A 16,786-nucleotide genomic window follows, 5' to 3' on the forward strand; every position below is an offset into this window, starting at 1 on the left:
TCTTCCTTCCCTGACGTTCCTCTCATCTCACCATGCTGCTCACACTTCTCTCAAACTCTGGACCCAACGGGTACTCCAGCCTCCGCTCCCTGAGTAGCAGGGACTATGGTGAATGCTAGCACCAAGTACTATTTTCTTTTCCACATTTGTATTAGCATACAAAGAATTAGGTAGCATTATGGCATTCTTCAAGCACAAATTGTCTTAGTAGTTTCTTTTTTCCCTCCATTTCCCTCTGCTCTGAGAATTCTTTTTTTTTTTTTTTTTTTTTTTTTTTTTTGGTTCTTTTTTTTGGAGCTGGGAACCGAACCCAGGGCCTTGCGCTTCCTAGGCAAGCACTCTATCACTGAGCTAAATCCCCAACCCCTGCTCTGAGAATTCTTAATCTGTCAAATTGATAGGGAAAAAAAAAAGAGTTCTTTTGTTCCTGCTTGTGTACAAACAAATGCTTACGTGTGTGTGTGTGTGTGTGTGTGTGTGTGTGTGTGTGTGTGTGTGTATGCATGCCAGAGGACAACCATGTATGTCATTTCTCAGACACCAGCATCCACCTATCAATCCTCTCCAGCAGTGGGAATTCAAATATTCCCTGCTTTTTAACATGGGTTCTGAGGGGTGAAACCCAGTCTTCCTGCTTGTAAAGCACGCACCCCCCTGAGCCGTCTCCATCTTGCGTTATCCACTAACTGTTATATGTGTGGGTGTTTTGCCTGCATGTATGTCTGTGTACTGTGTGCATGTCTGTTGCTCTGGAGGCGTCAGATCCCCTGGGACTGGAGTAACAGACTGTTGTGAGCTTCCACATGGATGCTGACAACTGCATCCATGTTGGGTTTCTAGCAAAGCAATAAGTGCTTACCTGCTCAACCATCTCTTCAGGCCCTGTCTGTCTGCTGTTTGTCTGTTTGTTGACACTGATTCTCAATAGACTGCTCATTCTGGCCTCATGATCGTCCTTCCTAAGCCTCCTGAATTCTGGGATTACATGAGTCAGCATACCTGAACCCTTACTGTTATTCTTTTTTTTAAAATTTTTTAAAATATTTTATTTATTTATTATATGAGTACACTGTAGCTGTCTCCAGACACACCAGAAGAGGGCATCAGATCTCATTACAGATGGCTGTGAGCCACCATGTGGTTGCTGGGATTTGAACTCAGGACCTCGGGAAGAGCAGTCAGTGCTCTTAACCACTGAGCCATCTCTCCAGCCCCCTTACTGTTATTCTTTAGTATTAATTCCTGCACCAGTAGTTTACACGAATGTGGGCTATTACTTAAGTGCTTTAAGTGTTAAATTATGAGTTAGAACTAAAAGTGGAAACCCAGTAAGTATTCTCAGCTGCTAAGTTATCTCCCCAGCCTCAACTTTCCAACTACTACAGTCCTTCAGTTAGCAGGACAATAAGGGCATGGAGATGAACAGAACAGAACTGAGAGTTTAAAAACACACTCGGTCATTTGTTATTAACTCGGTTTGATGAGGGTTCAGGAGAGCTCACTGGGGGAAGGATAGTCTTTGAACAACAGCAGGGTAGCTACCCCACAAGTACACAAAAAGATAGTATATATCATTAGTATTAGGGGAAATATAAATCAAAATCAGTGAAATACTATTTAAGAAAAATTAGGAAATAAATCTTGATAAGATTATGAAGGGTGAGCCTGGTGACCTGACAAGCAGGAATAATGATATGAGATCTTTTAATATTTCAGAAATTTCAGTTTCCTTTGCTGTGAAGACTCTCAGCTAGCTCGTCTGAGTTAAGCTGGCCACCTATCCAGTCTGCTTTCAGGCCCAGGCACATTGCATACCTCTCTTCCTAAGTCTTCTAGTGAAAAGACCCCCTTTTTTTCCCCTTCCCTGACTCCCTTTTCTCTCTTCACCCCCTAGGTCCATTCAGCAGGGCTGTCAGCCCTTTATAACAACCAATCAGCAGTGAGCTGCATCTGATACAACTCTTAAACAGTCGAGGGGTAGAGGACAGTGTAACCCTGCTTTTATTCCTTTTTTTTTTTTTTTTTTTTCCTGGAGCTGAGGACTGAACTCAGGGCCTTGTGCTTGCTAGGCAAGCATTCTACCACTGAGCTAAATCCCCAACCCCCTGCTTTTATTCTTATTTTTTTAGAATTTACAAAGCAGGAGGCTGGTAATGGGTTATAGTGATTACAACACCAGAATCTGTTGGCGTTTAGCTCACTGCCCTCAGCAATAAACAATGGAATATATGGAGACACACCTTAATGCAATGTGAATGAAGGTCAGCCCTACACCAGTGCCCTCAAGTAGGAATGTAACATGGCACAGCTGCTAGGAGAAAGTTCATGGCTTCCTTAAGCAATCAGAATAGCTACTTATGTGACATAGCAATCTAGTTATGTATCCCCAAAGAATTAAAAAAAAAAACCCTCCAACATTTACTTGTATACGAATGTACATAGTAACATCATTCATGAAAGCCAGATGTCCCAGGCCCCTGTAGTATGGTTGCCACAGATGTTTGATATTAAATGAAGGAACAAGCATAGGTGGTTTATACTTACAGAGTAGACAGGGAAGGGGGGTATCTTAGTGGTAGAATGTTTGCTTACTGCGTACAAGACACAGGGTTCCATTCCCAGCACTATCATAATATATGCACGAGTAATGCATGGTTGTAGTTGTTGCCTCAGCAACTTTTTATTTCTAAATTTGGTCTCACTGGGTAACCCTGGCTAACCTATAACTTGCTGATCTAGAACTCCGAGTTCTTCTTGCCTCTGCCTCCACAATGCTGAGATTAAAGGCTTGCACCATCATGCCTTGCTGATATTTTGTTTTTTGAAACAGTATCTCATGTACCCCAGGCTGCCTCTAACTCCACAGGTAGCTGAGGATGACTTTGAACTTCTGATCCTCCTGCCTGTACCTCCCAGGGCCTAGATCATAGACATGGGCACCGTGTCCAGTTTCTGCAGTGCTCGGGATTGAGCCTAGCACTTTGGGTATGCAAGACAAGCACTGCACTGAGCTGTATGCCAACTACTCGGCTGCTCCTCTGAGTCCCCGCTTAGTCACTCTTGACATTTTCCATTCTCCACCTGTCCTGGTTCCTCACACCTTGTCCTGTAACTGCCATTGTGACCATCTCCTGTTAACCACTTCCTTATGAGGCAAAAGCAAACAAATTGAAGGCTAGGCAATAGAAACCATTCGAGAGTGTTGGAACCTGATGGGCCATAGTCGTCGTACAGAGCACAAATGGTAACAATTAAGAAACACCCCCCCCCCCACACACACACGCAGACTTCTTGCTATTTTTATAACACACCTTTAGATCTAGCATTGGAGAGGCAGAGGCAGGCATATCTGGGAGCTCAAGGCCAGCCTGGTCTACATAGCCAGAGTCTGTCAAACAAATAAAAAGATCTATCTTCCTCCGTCCCTCCCTCCCTCCCTCTCTCTGTGTGTGTCTATGTGTATGACTGACTGACTGTGCCAAGTGTCCTCCACAATCACTCTCTGCTTAACTCTTCGAAGCAGTGTCTAAGCCAGGCTGAAAAGCCAGGAAGGCACAGTGATCCTGTCTGCCTCTCTTGGAGCCGGGGTGATAGGTGTGTGAAGGTCAGTGGTTTTCTTAATGTGGGTACTGGGATCCAAACTCTGGTCCCTAGGACTGTACAGAAAGGGCTCTTAAGTACTGAACCGTGTTTGTGGCCCGGCTGTAGAAAGATAGTGGTCCTGATTGCACTGTTGTAAATATACCAAATGCTACTTAAAAATGCTAAAATGTTGTTTGTTTTGTTTTAAGAAGCAGGATCTTAGTCAGCCTAAGATGTCCTATAACCCAGTATGTAGCCAAGGAAGGCAATAAACTTGGGATCCTTCCGAGTGCTGGGGTATCTGCACCACACACCTGGTTTTGTGTAGCGGCAGGGACTGAACCTTGGGTGTTGTGCGTGCCAGCCAAGTGTGCTAGCAATTGGGCTATATCTCCAGCCTTAAAATGTCACCTGATGTTAAATGCATTTCCCTACTGTTAAAAAAAAAAAAAATGGCCTGGTGGTGCACACCTTTAGTCCCAGCACTTGGGAAGCAGAGAAAGGGAGATCTCTGTGAGTCTGAGACCAAAGTGGTCTACACACCCAAATATCAGCACAGCCAGGGCTATACAGAGAAACCCTGTCTCAAAAATCCAAGGAAAACAAAACAGGACTGCTCAGCGGGTGAAGGCACTTGTCACACAGGCCTGGGGACTGACGGAGCTTCATCCCTGGAAGGCAGAATTGGCTCTGACAAGTCCGCCGACCACCATAACAGTTTACATTCCCCTACTACATACACAGCAACAATAATCAGTAACATATCACTTTAAATTGGCAGTGTTGGGATCAAACTCAAGGCCTCTTACAGCCAGGTCATTGAGATATACCCCAGCCCTGCCCATTATTTTGAATGGGTAAAATGTAAGTCTAAATTACTACATTCTGCCTCACAAAAGCCACGAGCAACACCAGCAGGAGCCTGGAAACCATGCTCCTTTGCGGTTCTAATAAAAAGGGGTCAGAATCATAAGCAGAATACTTCCAGGTACGAAATCTCTCTAAATCAATTGCAAAATTATAAGATTCACTTTGGGCCTTCAGTGATTAACATCAACTGGGATAAGCACCTTTAAGATTGGAAGTTGGGGGCTAGGGAGAGGACTCCATGGTTAAGAGCATTTGTTTCTGCAAAGGATCTAACTTGGGCTCCTAACACCCACAGGGCAGTTTCTATTCCTCCATAACTTCAGTTCCAAGCGATTCAAAGCCTTCTTCTGACCTCAGAGGGCACCAGGCACACCCATGGTTTGGTACACATACATACACATGGGCAAAATGCTCATCCACACAAAGTGAAATAAAACAACAGGGGAGGATTAGAAGCTGCTTGGGTTTTCCTGTGCAGTTGGTAAGCTTTCTATGACTCTCTGATAAGTGACCTGCAAAGAGTTAACACAGGGCTTGGCAGGAAGGCAGTGAGTGGCTGGTCAACAGGTCTAAAGAAACACCCAGAAACGGTCTTGCAACTGTAATTTTATTTTCTTTTGTGAAAATAAACTGGGAGTTTAAAATGTTCCAAAAACCATAAAAACAAAATGAAATACACACAGAAAAAGCTTGTGAGGTGGTGGTGGTGGGGAGAGCAGAGGGTCTTGGAACTTCTGCAGATTGTACTAGCATAGTCGGAGGTGACAGGAGCCAGACAGTGGGCCTGGGGCCTGCCTGCCACTCTGAGACGTCGAGGTGGGAAAGAAAACTTGACTGGGCAGGGGAGAGGAACACAGACTTCTTGAAGGCAGTGGTAGGCACCTTGAGTCCCTTTAAATGCAGGGTTGGGGGGGATCGTATCAGAAGGACCTCTTTCCCCACCCCAAGCTGGAGGCCAGGCCATTGGGACCTGAAGAGGGAGGGGGGATGCTGGTGGGAGAGGATAATCACACGGCCACGGCCTTACACTGGGCAGAGGACAAAGGGGCATGAACTGGTGTTGAACACATGACAAATACTTGGGTGAGGGAACAGGAATGACCTGGAGGAAAGGGTACCAAGGCTAGAACTCCAGGCCAGGTCACATTGCAGATACGGTGGGGAAGCTAGGGCAGGTGGGGGCTGGCAGCAACGAAAAGGAGGGCAGAGAGTCAGGAAGAGAAGAGGTAGAGAGGTATCTCCTGCCCAGGTATACCTACCACAGCACAAGGGGAGAGAGCAACACACTGCTTTTCAGTGCTTTCCTGTGAAGATTCTTTTGGGAGGGAGGGACAGGTTTTGTTTTGTTTTTGTTTTCTCCTTTTTAAAAAAAAAATGCCTGAAGATCAGCTACTGGTTACATCTACACTGGTAAAGCACTGCTGTTACCAGTTACTTTATAGAACAGTCCAGAGTGGTCAAATATTGACCAATAATGTTTGCTTTGTGTGTTTCCCCCTTCCTCTCTTCTGAATCACTACTACTTGGAGTCCCGAGACAGCCTGCGTAGAACGGGGGCAGCTTAGTGGGCAGACTTGGTGACCAAGGAAAGAGGCTGGGCCTGTAGCACGGGGAGGGTCTGGTGGGCATGGAGCGTGGCTGGGAAAGAAGGGGGAGAGGTCAGCAGAGCGGTGGGCATAGAGCCCAAGGGCAAGGGCCTGGATAGGAGTGGGGGCTGGCTGCCCATCTGGCTGGAGTTGCTGGCTGTGGCCTTAGCTGACAGGAAGGCAGCTGAGTGGAGAGCCAGCTGGGCCCGGGTCTCCGGTTTGGTGGTGAGTGACAGGGGCTGGGCTTGCTCGGAGTGAGTAGCCGCAGGGGCAGCTGGTGACGCCAGGGCTGCGGAGGGAGTCGCAGGGGAGTCCAACGTGCTGCCATGGGAAGACGCAGGGCTATCACAAGGCTTCTCAGGGGGCAGGTACTGAATGCATGGCTTCTTGCTCTTAGAGACCAGAGCACCTAATGGTACAAACACAAGGAAAGACGATTGGCAGTGGAAGGGGCAAAGGAACAGCAGCGACTTAGACACAGGAACACAGCCTCATGGATGTGTGGCTCCATCTGTGGGTTCAGTCCAGAGCCATTGAGAAGGGAAAATCCCTTGTCTGTACTAAAAACGTGCATTTGTTTTCTATGCTATTTTTCGCTAAGCAAACAAAACCTAACGGCTATTTCCACAACACTCATTGTGGGGGAGGGGGTTATGTGGCATCTACAGTTGGTACAGGGTAAATGGAAGGTATACATAAACTTCATGCAAATATAAGGCCACTCACTCAAGGGCTTTGAGCACCTGGGGATCAGCTATTTGAGAAGTGGAGTATCACGGTGGGGCCTTGAAACCAACCCAAAGGATATTCAGGTTTGACTGAACATTGGAAATGTTAGATTAAAAACAAATACTTGGAAAAAATTAAATGGTGGTGGTGGTGGTGGTGTGTGTGTGTGTGTGTGTGTGTAGGGCAGAGGTTAAGTCTGAGTGTTTTCTATTGCTTTACCCCTTACTTAAAAGAATGTTTTATGTGTATGGGTATCTTGCCTGCATGTGTGTCTGTGTACTAGGCACATGCCCGATGGTAAGCAGAGGGCAGTAGATACCCTGTAACTGGAGTTATGGATGAGCATGAGCAAGTGCTTTTCACTGCTGACCCAATTTTCCACACCCACCCTGCCCTTATGTTTTGAGACAGACTCTTGCTGGATTTAACGCCTGTTGTTCTCAGCAGACAAGATGACAGGTTGCCATTGTGGCTTTTACATGGATGCCGGGCATCTGAATGAAAGTCCTTACACTTGCACCAACTCTACCCACTGTGTTATGGATAGGTCTTGATTTATTTTATGTTTGAGACACAGTCAGGCCTCACACAGTACCACCCCTGTTTTATGTGATGCTGGGTATCAGGCTCAAGGCTTCATACATGCTTAGGCAAGCATCCCACCAACTGAGCTCTATCTCCAGTCTCGTCAAAGACTCAGGGATTAGGAAACTACACTTAAGAACACCCAGTGCCCAGAGAAGAACAGTTCAAAGACCAAATGCCCAAACTGACCAAGACCCACTCAGAATCGGATCCCAGAGCAAAGTCCGAAGCCCCATCACCTTCATCATCTCTTCCTTAAACCCCTTAACAGCTGAGCTGAATCTCTGCTCAGTTTATGGACTCTAATGCTCTCCCGATGCCTACCAAAGAAAACCTCACTCCAGCGACTTCACTGAGAAGTGGGGTGATGGTCAACCTGTATCATCGTCACCATGGAAACACACCCGAGTGTGTCCGTAAAATGCTTTCATAAAGTTTTAAGAGCAAGGGGGATGCAGCCTGGATGTAACGGAGGCCCTAGACTAAATGGGAAGGAGAGAAAGGAGTAAGGACCAACATTCATCTCTCTGTCTGCTGGCCAGGAACACACCGTGATCAACTGTCATGCCTTCCCACCATAATGGACGGTGTCCCCCAAGCTTCGAGACAAAACAAATGCTTCCTTAGGTCACCTTTTGTCAGGTATTTTGTCAAGGCAACGAGAAAGTGACTAATTGGGTGACATGTCTATCTCTCGCATGAGGCCGTTGGGAGGGGACTTCAGAGATAATTCCAGCTTTTACCTTATGCATCGACTTTAGGACATAACTCTGAAGGGACAACTCAGCTGCACTGAGATATATCTGAGCTTTGAAGACTGTTCCCCACACCCTTTAAAATACTTGCTATTTAAAAAAAACAAAACAAAACAAACAAACAAAAAAAACCCAAACTTGCTATCTTATAGAGAGAACTAGGAAACACCAAACCCTTCAAGCTTTATAAGAGGGTGCTGGGGCCAAACCCAGGCTGAGGGGCAGTGTTCTCCACCTCGCACTCAGTCTTCTCTGAAAGGAAGCGTTGCCATCCCACTGAGGGTCGCTCAAGAGCCCTGAGTCTTCAGAGACTCAGGTAACATAAGCAAGAGCATAGGCGAGGGAGCGAGGGAGCGAGGGAGCGAGGGAGCGAGGGCCCAGCCCAAGGACTCACCCTCTGCCTCCTGGATTTGCTGCTGAGACTGTGTCTGTGACAGCTGCTTTTCCCTCTTCCTCTTCTTCTTCTTACCCTGAAAAACATGGCCACAGGGCTGATGAATAGGGACAGAATAACACTGGCTTGGCGAGAGGACCCCGGACCACCTCAGAACACAGATGGCAGCCTTTCTCCTGATGGCTCCTGGTGAGGTGCTGGAGAACCAGTCTGGGAAAGGAGGAAAAGTGACCCTGCCCTTGTTCCTCATAAAGTCCCTCTGGTAGGGGCAACCAAGCGTCTTGGTCCTGATGGCCTTCGAGATGGTCTGTCTCTTACATGTTTGCTCCCTAGAATGTGCACATGTATGTATGTATATGTGTGTACACACACAAGCATGCAAGTACATACAATGCTCATGGGGACCAGAGGACAACCCTGGATGTCATTCCTCAGGCACCGTCCACCTTTTTTAGAGACATGGTCTCTTCACTGGCCTGGAACTTGCCAAACAGGCTGGCTGGCTGGCTAGTAACCCCACGAATTGTTCTCCTGTTCAGGGCTGATAGGCTAGGTACACACACCATGCCCCAGTTTTGCATGTAGGTGTTGAAGATCAGCACTTGACCTCTTGCCAAGCAGGTATTTCACCTGAGCTGTCACCCTGGCCAGGTCGCTGATCTTTTCTGAGCAGTCCCAGGTCCCTCTGAAAATCTGATGCAGTTACTATGAACTCTCTCACCAGATTTAAAAAAAGAAAAAGAAAGAGAAAGAGAGACTAAAAGCATATGTACAAAAATACAACAAGTATCCTAGAGTTTCTAGATACAGCCCCTAAAAATTCAAACTTGGCTTCCTTATTTCTAGGAAACAAGGTCTGTGTTCCCGCATGCACAGCGCGAACACTCACATAGTTGTCCCGGGCTGACCAGGTTGGGTAGAGCTGCGCGTGAAGCTGCCGTTCTTTCCGGGCAAGTTCATAGTATTTGGCCTGTTCTTCTCTTGACAGGTTGTGCCACTAAGGGAGAGAGGGTAAGGACACACAGAGCAGTCAGGGTAGGAGGGACACAGGCCTGCTGCCAGGACGAGTTAACAGGAGCAGACATTACCTTTCTTCCCAGGATTTGGTTAATGGCTGCACTTTCCTTCAGGGTACACTCGGCCACCACCTTTGCCCTCATCTCCTTCATATACAACATGAAGGCATTGAGAGGCTTTTTCACGTGAGGCTTCTTCTCCTCTTCCTTTTTCACGGTAACGGGGGATTTCCTGGGGAGGCACATGGCTATCGTTATAGGTTAAGTATCGTCATCACCCAGCTTCCCTCATGCTTGCCTCCACTGAGGCAGCTGACTAATGCCTCTGAGAGGAGAGGCTTGTTTGGGTGGCCATGTGTGACTGCTTTCAGGATCTGGGCAGAGAGTGGGCGGGAGGAGGGCAGGAGGGGATGGAAAGGGAAGGGAAGAGAGTGAGGAGAGAAGAGAAGGAAGGCAGAGCATGGCCCTCTGGGCTGAGAAAAAAGTCCCCCTCAGCCATGGTGCTGGTGGTGTGGGCTCTTTCGCTGCCTTTCCAGCAGAGAGGATAATGCCAGGGTCTCTGCTCTGGCACCAGCTGTCACAAGTCCTTGAGAAAATTGCTTTCTCCCATCCTGGCCTTACATTTTATTGGGACGACAGGGTAGAGAGGGAAGCCAAAGGCTTTCATAGTTCTTCACAGCCACAAGAACCTGACTTCGAGGACAGATGCATTAGGTCTTAAAGGAAGGACCCTAGAAAATCAAAGTGAACAGCAGGCTCCACGGGAGAAGCCACTCGGACTGCAAGCTGACAGCAGGAGAGAAAAGCAAATGGTACACGCTGAGCAGAGTGGCCAGCCGCTTACACCCCTCCAGCCAGACGGATCTTACTTACGCACTCACTGCAGGGCTCAGGCTGGGGGGCGCTGGCTCCTGCTTCACAATGGGGGAGACGATGGCAGGGTGGGGGATTCCTGAGGTGGGCAGACCAGGATGGGCAGGAGCCACCATGTGTGGGGAGAACCGACTTGAGACCAGGCTGCGTAACAAGTAGAAACAAATGAGACCAGAGAGGTGAGGGCTTCGAGCCACCGAGATGGTTGTCACCTGCAGAATTAGGCGGTCAGTTCTGGGGGATGCTCAATGGCACTCTCTCTTCCCCTAACGCACGCAGGGTACCCAAGCCTGGTGCTGGATGCAGACAGAATGGAAAACACAGAAGCTGTGAAGGCCAAGGCACGCACGGGCTACTGCAGGACTGTAGGTCGCCTGCCATGGCTGGTTTCCAGGTAGAGCCGCCCCGATGAGATCCCTGAACACTGTTTCCTTTCCTGGCATTACCACGGAAGATACACATTTCCTCCTACTCTCTGGCTTCAGTGTGTCATGTTCAAAATGACTCTGTTCCACAGAGCCCGGTACGTATGGATGTGGAAGGAGGGTAGCAGGCTAGGGTTCTGAGGTTTTAGCTGTGTGTGTGTGTGTGTGTGTGTGTGTGTGTGTGTGTGTGTGTGTGTGTGTGTGTGGTGGGTCCTGGAGCCCCCATTCCATGGGGTTGTGGTGTAAGGAGTATGAGGTAAGAGGTAGTCCCTCATCAAAGAGAAGTAAAGATCAAGGAACCCCATGCCTGCTCACTAACCTATAGGTGACAGGCTGGCTTATGGCCAGAAGTGGCAGTCACTCTTATCCCATGACCGTCACATCATGTTGGCAGCCCCAGCCGTAGGACTCACCTGGACATTGAAGCATTCATGGCAAGGGCAGGGTAAGGGTGCCGGAAACCACCAGGAGGGAGTGAGTACATGGGCTGTCCTTGCCTGTGAGGGTGAGGAGGGAGGAAGATGAGCTGGTCAGCCAAGTCTGAGGGGGCTGGAGAGAATGATGAGAAACAGAGGCAGGGAGACAGAGGAGCTGGGAGGAAGCTGTCCGAGGCAGAGCTCAGTGCAGGAAGGAATGGGGGTAAGAAAGGTCCGGGTTTCCTTACTGTGGGACGAGCCAGCCGAGGGGATGGGGGATTTGTCCAACAGCTCCTGGAGACAGTGGGTAATACGGTGACAGCTCAGATGGGTGAGGGGGCCGGGGGATACCTGCTTCCAAAGAGAGATATGTCAAATGCTTCCCTCACTCAACCTTTATAACCTACGTAACATTCAACAGGAGCGGCCTCCCTGCATGCTGAGATTGTCTACACCAAGGAAAGTCCCTGTCTAGCATCATTTCTGCCCCTTTCACTTTCTAGCAGCTCTGGGTGGTCAACTCAAGGGCACCCAATGGAGGGAGGACCCAGATACCTTCTCTCTAGTCACCCAGAAGCCATCTCTACAACTTTCTTTTGTTGACTGGACAGATTCATACAAGGTCCGAGGAATACTCAACAGAGGGCAACAATTATCCTAAGTCCTCATTTATCTAATGTTCTAGGAAACCAGCTTCATTCCCGGGACAATAAACTTACTTTGCCAATAAACTCTGGGTTCTCACTCTGTGCTTACTACCCCCACCCCGAAATAATCACTGTTCTCTAAACAAGGCCCTGAAAATCCTCAGTGTTAGAGAGACGCAGGAGTCTCATGAAGACTTTGGCTTCCAGGCACAGACAGGTGGGGTGGGCAGTTAATTATCGACAACCACACATAGAGCCAACACTGCCCCGACTGCTTTAAAGCCATTTTAAAGCCTGTCCAGAGGCTGTCTTTGAAATGTGTGGTGTACTGGGCACACATTCTGATTACAGAGGCCCACTGGTGACCACACAGCGCTCTGAATTTACAATGTTTCTAGGCTCTATACTTAACTTGTTTCATTACTTTTGATCCTTACAATGAATGGCCTTTTAGTGTGGAGAGGCAGGAGGCATGGCTAAAATTCAATCAACGAATCAATCAATCAATCAATCAATCAAACAAACAAACAAACACCCCACCAGACCAAACAATAACAGCAAAACAAACAAAACTCTCGAGAGCCAACTGGCAAGACAATGAACCTTTCTAGAGCTATGGTAAGATTTGAACCCAGACCCTATTCCTTCAAGTTGTACCCCCAGCCCATAGGAAATCCTCCCGCCCATTGGGAGCACAGCCTGTAGCAGGGGTCACTCACCTGTCTTTGGGTCGATCTCTGGGGACAGATGTGTGGGAGGGGACGCGGGGGAGAAGTGGTCGTTGCTGTAGGTGATGAGAGGGGTCAGCGGGTGCTGTAGGTGATGAGGATGCTGAAGAACAGGGACTTTGTTGGACTGCAAGAGAGAGAGGAGACGGACTAGACACTGGCAGGAAGGCGCCGTGTATGACCAGCTGCCACCCACTGGTGGAATGTGTGCTGGCAACACCCTCTCCAGCCCTCACAGCTGGCCTAGAGAGAAGGAAATGAGGAGAGGAGAGGGGGCCCCGAACCCCCTCTCGAGCTCCCACACAGCCCCCCTTTACAGATATAGCAGGGTGCTCCTGGGCTGTGCAGTTCTGATGCGCTACGTGGTCTCTGTGCATGGGGCAGGGCTGCCCTCGTGGAAAAAGGAGTTTATGTGACCAAGTTCTGACTTTACAGATGAGGAGCACGTCGACCCCTCTTGGTTACTTCCTGCCGCCCTTTTCATCCCATGTTCATACCACAAACTCCAGTCTGCTCAGCTCCTGGGGCTTCCTGAGCTTACAAGTCTTACAGCGGGTAAAGTGGGCAGAGCAGAGGTGAGGAGGAGAACCCATCCTGATTATGAGGTGTGCTGCTGGCCTTGGTGGTTTGAAAAGGCCTCAAAGGGAGTAACTTCCAATCCCTTTGTACTTGTCAGGTGTAGCAATGTTGAAACTGAATACTGTCCTCACTTTAAAAAAAATTTTTTTTACAAGTTTTTTTCTGAGACAGGGTTTCTTTGTGAAGTCCTGGCTGTCCTGGAACTCGCTCTGTAGGGTCTCAAACTCAGATTAGCCTGCCCGTCTTCCAAGCTTGGATTAAAGGCGTGCGCCACAACCGCTGGCTGCTTTCACTATTTCCTGGCCATCACCAATGGTGCTACATCCATGAAAATATAGCACAACTAAGGGCATGAGGAATAACTAATTCTGACATCAGGTGTCTGGGAACCTAGGGAGTGCACCCCAGTGACGGACTAGGAACCTAGCGAGTGCGCCCAAACGATGTACGTGGGTTTTGGGGGGTCAGCTTGTCAAAGGGTGATTTTTTGGCACTATAAAAAATAAAGAGAATCGCATATACCATCTCAACTGATAAAACGCGTAAACTATGATTCTAAAACTGACTGCTACATAACCACACATCAAAGTCAGCCACTGCCATCCATGTCCCATGTCATTTATTTATTTTTGACATCATCTCATCCAGGCTGGTTTCAATCCCATGATCGTTTGCTCTGGTCTTCATGCCTCAGTTTTTAATTTATCTGTATCATTTCGTCTTCCTTTCAGTGAGAAGTCTTAGGCTGGGGAGTGTGGCTCAGTTGTCTAGCGTGCTTGAAGCCCCATGTTTGATCTCCAGCTCTGGGTAAACTGGGTGTGGTGGCATAAACTTGAAACCCAGGCACTTGCACTCAGGAAGCAGAAAGATCAGAGGTGAAAGGTCATTCTTTGTTACATAGCGAGTTAAAAGCCAGCCTAGACCCCACTCCTTCCCCCTCTCCCACAAATAAAGTAAAAAAGTCTCAGTTGCCCGTCTACTGTTCAAAGAACACAGAGAAAGGTAAACCTGAGTTCAATTTGCAAATCTAGGCTTCACTCTAAATGACCCGTGGGTTATTATGATGTACCACTAGGGGGCACCATTGCCTAGAAAATGAACTGCGAGGGTTGGACAGGAAGTAAATGTTGCTGAGCAAGAGTTGTCCTAGAGGCTGGCCTGTTCTTTTAGGAGGCTACCTCCCACTCTGTTCTCACCCACTTCTCTCTCCAGCTGTCCCCAGGAGCTTGATGACCACAGCACAAACCTAGGCCACGGGGCAGGAATGCATGGCCTCAGTGGACAATCTCAGTACAAGACAAAGAAGGGACAGGGGCTTGCTCAGCAAGGGATGCAGCATCCTAAACAGAGCCAAATCCTTCCTGCAAGCTATGTAGGTTGAGCACCCCCTCAGCCCAGGTATCTTGACAATTCCTCTCCCCGATCCACTGTAAAGTTGTATGCATGTGTACACAGACGGCGGCTCAAGGTGACACTGGAGTGCTTTCCTTGCTCTCCTTGTGACTTATTGAGGTCTCTGGCTGAACCCGGAGCTTGCTGATTTTGGCTCAACTCCTTGCCCTAGAGATTCTTGTCTTTATTATCTTCTAAATCTGTAAGGGACTGCCATTGCCATGCCTGCCTGGGTTCTATGTGAGTTCCAAGGATCCCAACGTCCTCTGGTTCCCCACACTTTCAGAGCAAGCACTGTATCTGCCGAACCATCTCCTCAGGCCCACTTCACCTTTCCGAAGGAGGCTTCAACTGTGTAACTAGGCTGGTCTATGATCACCAGAGCCTGCCGCAGTCCTTTCCAAGTTTGAAACTCTTCAAACTCCCAGCTCTTAGACAGCGAAGGAATTCTCAGGGTATATTTTAAGCCCAAAGTAAAAGTAACCCCTAAGGGCTTGCTCTGGAAAACCCTCCACCAGAGGAGTCCCCCTCCCTGTTCTTCTTTTATAGATTTGTTTATTTATTTCATGTATAGGATTGCTCAGTTTTTCATGCACATCAGAAGAGGGAATTGGATTCCATTATGGATGGTTGTGAGCCACCATGTGGCTGCTGAGAATTGAACTCAGGAAGAACAGCCAGTGTTCTTAAACGTGGAGCCATCCCTCCAGCCCCCTGTTTTGTTTTTTGTTTTCTTGACCTGATCAGAAATCAGCTGCATGGGATTTATGGCTCAGGAGAGTAGACCCTCCTCTTTTGCTGTCACTCATGATGTCACTCATGGGCTTGACAATGGCTGCCCAGGAAGTCACCCAACACTTCAGTAGTCAATTAATACTATTCAGAACACGAGTTCTGTCAATCATCCGTGTGATCTGTTAGCTGATAGAGAATGGCAGGGCTCCAGGGGAGAATGGAAACCAAAAATGTCTGCAGTTGGCATCAGTTTCTTTGAAACATCACAAAGTCCATGGGAGGGAGCAGTTGGGGAGAAGCTCCAGCAGAGGTCATTCCTCCAGGGATTGGTGTCTGTCAGAGCTCCTAAGCTGTGGGGCTGGAAGGAGATCTAGGAGAGGACTGAGGCTCCACAGAAGGACCCTGCCACACTCTGACTTTTCCATCTGCCCCAGGTCAGCTAAGTCAAGGGTCACTCCATTTCTTCTGTCATCCAACCCAGGGAAAAGAAAACTATCAGCTTTGCCATGTCTCTTTTTTTTTTTTTTTTTTTGGTTCTTTTTTTTTTTTTTTTTTTTTTTTTCCAGAGCTGGGGACCGAACCCAGGGCCTTGCGCTTCCTAGGCAAGCGCTCTACCACTGAGCTAAATCCCCAACCCCATTTTGCCATGTCTCTTGACTTTTAACCTCAGGTTTGTGGCAGGAATATCCTCACGCTACTTGCATATTTCCTAAGTGTGTTCCTAAGATCTGAATGGCTGCTCAGCTGGGCTCGGCTAAACCGAGATGTGTTACAGGAGGAAGGACCAACAAATAATCAGTGTGTCAATCATAATACAACTCCAAGTTCTGATTCTCTTGCAGCGGATCTCACATTCTGCATGGCAAGGATTCATTTCTTGTTTGTTTGTTTACTTGGTTTTCAAGACAGGGTTACTCTGTACAGGCCCGGGTGTGTGGGAACTCACTTTGTAGACCAGGCTGGCTTCAAAGTCATAAATCCTCTTGCATCTGCTTCTCAAGTGCTAGAATTAAAAGTGTGCAGCACCACAATGGGCTATTCGTTCCTAATTTTACTTGCCTACGTGTGTGTGTGTGTGTGTGTGTGTGTGTGTGTGTGATATGCATGTGCAAGTAGGCGTGACACATGCCACTGTGTGCTTGTGGAGATCAGGGGCAATCTGTGAGAATGGGTTCTCTGGATTCAGGGCTTGAATCTCAGGTCCTCAGGTAAGCACCTTTAACCACAGAGCCATTTTACCACTGTGCACATTTTAAGAGTGAATGTATTCATGACAGTGAGCAGGCCCTACTAACCACCACTGGCCCAGAGCCACTTTGGTTTGGTTTTGTTCTATTTTGGTAATTTACTGCTTAAAGTTTTATGACAGAGAGCAACCTTCTTTGTATGCACCCCATCACAGATAACTACAAAACTCTTCCTAAGTTAATCCCTGAGATGTCTCCTTTTAATTATGCATATTTGCTCCCTCCTT

The 16,786-nt window shown here is 48.0% G+C and overlaps 1 protein-coding gene and 1 long non-coding RNA gene across 5 annotated transcripts in view; one reads left to right on the top strand and one right to left on the bottom strand.

Annotated features, from left to right (window-relative positions):
* Nucleotides 1-5,042: 5,042 nt before the first annotated feature.
* Tcf7l1 (transcription factor 7 like 1) overlaps nt 5,043-16,786 on the bottom strand; it is a 165,121-nt gene continuing 153,377 nt past the window's right edge. For 2 of the 4 annotated variants that reach the window (XM_039107580.2, XM_039107582.2), the window contains 8 exons: nt 12,598-12,733; nt 11,480-11,585; nt 11,229-11,312; nt 10,391-10,534; nt 9,590-9,749; nt 9,391-9,498; nt 8,502-8,577; nt 5,043-6,447 (listed from right to left, as the gene is read on the bottom strand). In XM_039107580.2, the coding sequence (XP_038963508.1) occupies nt 6,014-6,447; nt 8,502-8,577; nt 9,391-9,498; nt 9,590-9,749; nt 10,391-10,534; nt 11,229-11,312; nt 11,480-11,585; nt 12,598-12,733 (1,248 nt within the window). In that variant the 3' untranslated portion in view covers nt 5,043-6,013. The remainder of the gene's footprint in view (nt 6,448-8,501; nt 8,578-9,390; nt 9,499-9,589; nt 9,750-10,390; nt 10,535-11,228; nt 11,313-11,479; nt 11,586-12,597; nt 12,734-16,786) is intronic. The other 2 variants (XM_006236674.5, NM_001107865.1) reach the window with 2 other exon arrangements.
* Nucleotides 10,531-11,962, top strand: LOC102549526 (uncharacterized). Its single transcript, XR_353389.5, has 2 exons — nt 10,531-10,913; nt 11,653-11,962. It is a non-coding gene; the product is annotated as an uncharacterized LOC102549526 (long non-coding RNA).

This window comes from Rattus norvegicus, chromosome 4, assembly GCF_036323735.1.
Source record: "Rattus norvegicus strain BN/NHsdMcwi chromosome 4, GRCr8, whole genome shotgun sequence".
Taxonomy (NCBI): Eukaryota; Metazoa; Chordata; class Mammalia; order Rodentia; family Muridae; genus Rattus; species Rattus norvegicus.